Consider the following 3,990-nt stretch of genomic DNA (forward strand, 5'->3'; position numbering starts at 1 on the left):
CATTTTCAGACGAACTCCACATTATTGCAATAAGGAAACCTTTTTCTGCTCGGTTAAGCGAGGAGGGGGGAGGGGGAATAAAATCCCGCCAGTTTACTTAATGCAGAGTCTCTGCTTCAACTGGAAGTAACACAGCTGTGCGCCTTTGTAACTGGAGTGACGCATTCCCTCCCATGTATCGGTATTTCATCGAAGGCCAACGCACACACAGAAAAGCCTCGCAAACCGTTCAAAAAGTTGCAAAAGTCTTTGCGGCATTTTAGTTTTTTTAAAAGACGCATATCTAGTTTAATCGGGAGGGGGGAATTTGTTTTTCGTGACAAAAGTGATATTGACTTTCCCAGCTCATGAGATAAGGACATTTTTTTTTGCACTTTAGCCTATGCTAACGAGTTAAGGAGCGCCCGTCAATCATGTCACCGTTGTCATGGACACCCCGGGCCAGGGTTCGAAAGCAGGCTGGTTAATCCCTCCCCCAGCTCTGTGCTCAATATTTATAACAAGGCAGACAGAAGGAAGAGTTCTAGCAGTTCAACTTCGCCACCACCAAAAAAATACTTTTTTTTATTTTTTTCTCCTCCCTATCTATACATTCGGACCTCACGTTTCTTTTTGCTGGGGGAAAAAAGGCAGCTGTGTGACTCCTCCAGCCTTCACGCCAGCAGGATCTCGGTTGTAGAAACTTCTGCGTGAAGATGTCTGCAGCACTACTATCTGCCTTCTACGATATCAACGATTTCTTGTGCAACAAGGTAAAAAAAAAAGCAAAAGGGAGCCGGTTACTAAAAGTTAAGACGAGAAAAAAAACTTTTGCAAGTTTTTTTGGTTGAAACTTTTAGCCACGCAACCTCAATGTATTCTGAATGTGCATGTTTGAATTGTTTGAATGTTGTCTAATTCATTGCTTTTTATTTTATTTTTTATTTAGAACGAAAAGTCGCTGAATAACTACAACAACTTCAATAGCATGCTGGATAAAAAGGCTGTGGGGACCCCTGTAACAAGTTTTGCACCGGGATTTTTAAGACGGCATTCGACCAACAACTTGCAAGCGCTGACCAACAGCTCGTCCAGCAAGTATCCCAGCACATCTTTCCCCAACATCAAGGAATCGAACCAAACGGCCATGCTGAACAAAGAGAATAAGTTCCGCGATCGCTCGTTCAGCGAGAGCGCCGAGAGGCTTCACCAGCAGCAACATGCGCCGCTCAGCCCTCTGCATCTCGTCCAGCAGCAAAAGCAACCGGGCGGGGGGCAGGTGAACTCCACCCGCTACAAGACCGAGTTGTGCCGGCCTTTCGAGGAGAGCGGCACCTGCAAGTACGGCGACAAGTGTCAGTTCGCGCACGGCATGCACGAACTGCGGAGCCTGACCCGCCACCCCAAGTACAAGACGGAGTTGTGCCGCACATTCCACACCATCGGCTTCTGCCCCTACGGCCCCCGCTGCCACTTCATTCACAACGCCGAGGAGAGGAGGCAAGCGCCGAGCAATAACAACGGCATCAACTCTTTCCACCACCACCACCACCAGCAGCGACCCAAGTTGCATCACAGCCTCAGCTTCTCCGGCTTCCCCAGCGCCTCCAGCGGACTCGAGTCTCCGCTGCTGGAGAGCCCGACATCCCGAACGCCCCCGCCGCCCTGCTCCTCCTCCTCCTCCTCTGCCGCCTCCTCCTCCTTCGTCTTCTGCGACGAGCTGATGTCGCCCACACTGCCGAGCTGCGCCAACAATGCCTTTACTTTCTCCAGCCAGGAGCTGAGTAACCTGCTCACCCCGCTGGCCATCCAGACCCAGCAGCTGGCTGGCAGCGGTGGTGGAGGTGCAGGCACCGGGGGATACGGCCAGCAACAACCCGCCGGCGGCTGCCCGCCCTCTCCCCCTTACCTCCTCAGCCAGATGCAGTCGTGCCTGCGGAGGCTGGCCGATTCCCCGGTCTTTGACGCCCCGCCGAGCCCCCCGGATTCCCTCTCCGACCGGGAGAGCTACCTGAGCGGTTCGCTGAGCTCCGGCAGCCTGAGCGGCTCCGAGTCCCCCAGCATGGACCCGGGCAGACGCCTTCCCATTTTCAGCAGGCTCTCAATTTCCGAAGATTAAAAGCAACAAACGAAAAATAAGTAATAAAACAACAAAAATAAAAATCCAAGAACTGCTTTATTTAACAACTTATTTACGAAATTGCAAAACAAAAAAATCCTGCCAAGAAAATGCCTTCGTTTAAGGAAACAAAATATTACAGGACTTGCTTTTTTTCTTTTGCCTTGTTTTAAGAGAAAAAAACGAACTTCATTCCAAACTTTGTTGCAAGTTAATCTATTTTCCATTGCCACCTAGTGGCCCGTTTGGCTTTAGAGAGGAGAAACGTGTTGCAGATTTTTTTGTGAGGCACTCGTTCGTTGAGTTAGTTGTAATTGTTGAAATAACTGCTGATTGTTAAATTTTTTTTAGCTGTTGAGTTGATGTGATAGCACATCGCAAGACAACTCGCTATAAAAACTATTTAACTTATTTATTATCTCGAGAAAGTATACATTGGTAATTTGTTCATACTGTATTTATCGCGTATGATGAGAACAATAGATATATATTCTTTTATTATGTTTAAATTATGATTGCCATTATTAATCTGCAGAATGTGGAGTGTGTTCTTTTCACAGTAATATATGCCGTTTTTGTTTTTTGTAACTTCACTTGGTTATTTTATTGTAAATGATAAAATCTTAATTTAAGAGATTGTATGTAATATTTATTTCATTAATTTTTTTTCCTTGTTTACGAAATGAACGATTGCATGGTTTCTATGTGCCAGAAATCAGTTCTTGATGCTGTGGAACTAGTTAGGATCGACGATGGCAGGCTTTTTTTAAGAATGTAAGGTTAACTGGGGATGTTAGACCGTCCAAAGTCAGTGGTTATAACTTTCTAAGTATCAGACTTCAAATGTGGCATTCTTAAGTCAAAGTGGCATCAAGTTTTTGTTGTATAAATGACACTGTGATTTTTCTTTTTGTTTCCCTTTTTATTAAAAAAACAAATAAAGAGCCAAAATATGTAGCACCCTGGACCTAGTATTATATTGACAGTGCCTTCAGGGTCCAGTTACAGAGACAGTTTTTTTTCCTTAACCAAAATAACAAGTTTCAGAACAAATGTGCATTCCCTATTTTTAAAAAAAATATTTTTTTACAATAGGGGGGTGTCTGTTCTCTGAATGTAATAGTTTTGAAAGTGAACTTTGTTTAAAAGCAAGCTTTCTTCCCAGAAGCAAGGGGGGGAATGAGTGAGAGACATTGCCACCACTTTGATTAGTGAGGGGCCACCTCTTGGTCTGAACAGTTTTTGAAGTAAATCTGAAATGGCTGGAGAGTGGAACTCTGCTTTTGATTTTTTTTCCCCTGGGATTTGCTATTAAAACAAAAAAGGAGAAAAAAACTTTCATTTTCCAAGACAGTGGGTGAATGATAGTAGGTTTAGTTTGTACATAGTAGGTACAGATTATGAGCACTATGTACTCTCTTTTGACTACTTTAACAGAAGTATCCTTTGAATGTAACAAAAGGAAAAAAAAACTTGTTTAAAAAATACTTGGTGTCAGTTCACTACAGATTATAGTGTGAGACTGTAAAAATTTGTACTGTAAATTTTTTGTAGTTCTCCCAATAAAATCATTTTTGAAGAAAGATGTGCTCTATTGTCCCCTGGAGATTTGTGTGATACATGTGCAAGATTTTTTTTCAACAATAGGCTGGGGCTTTACTCGTACCTTGACCTAGTTGTGAGCTTCTATTGGGAAGAAAACACCCCATCCAAATTACACAAATGCAGAGAAATTGAAGACATTATACATGCAACTCCAAAACAATGGGAATGACCACTTTCACCCATTCCAGAACTAAACGGCCAAAGAATTTCTATGTTGATGATATTGTGCACTAAAAAGGGGTAAGAGATCCTATTGGATTATCACAGCCGGGAACAATCTTTTGGCA

At 43.6% G+C, this 3,990-nt stretch overlaps 1 protein-coding gene across 1 annotated transcript; it reads left to right on the forward strand.

Annotated features, from left to right (window-relative positions):
• Nucleotides 1-381: 381 nt before the first annotated feature.
• On the forward strand, nucleotides 382-3,684 carry zfp36l2 (ZFP36 ring finger protein like 2). Its single transcript, XM_033025549.1, has 2 exons — nucleotides 382-752; nucleotides 929-3,684. Exons 1-2 carry the CDS (start codon nucleotides 696-698, stop codon nucleotides 2,096-2,098), a joined length of 1,227 nt encoding a protein of 408 aa, XP_032881440.1. The 5' UTR covers nucleotides 382-695; the 3' UTR covers nucleotides 2,099-3,684.
• Nucleotides 3,685-3,990: the final 306 nt, after the last annotated feature.

This window comes from Amblyraja radiata, chromosome 8 (assembly GCF_010909765.2).
Source record: "Amblyraja radiata isolate CabotCenter1 chromosome 8, sAmbRad1.1.pri, whole genome shotgun sequence".
Taxonomy (NCBI): domain Eukaryota; kingdom Metazoa; phylum Chordata; class Chondrichthyes; order Rajiformes; family Rajidae; genus Amblyraja; species Amblyraja radiata.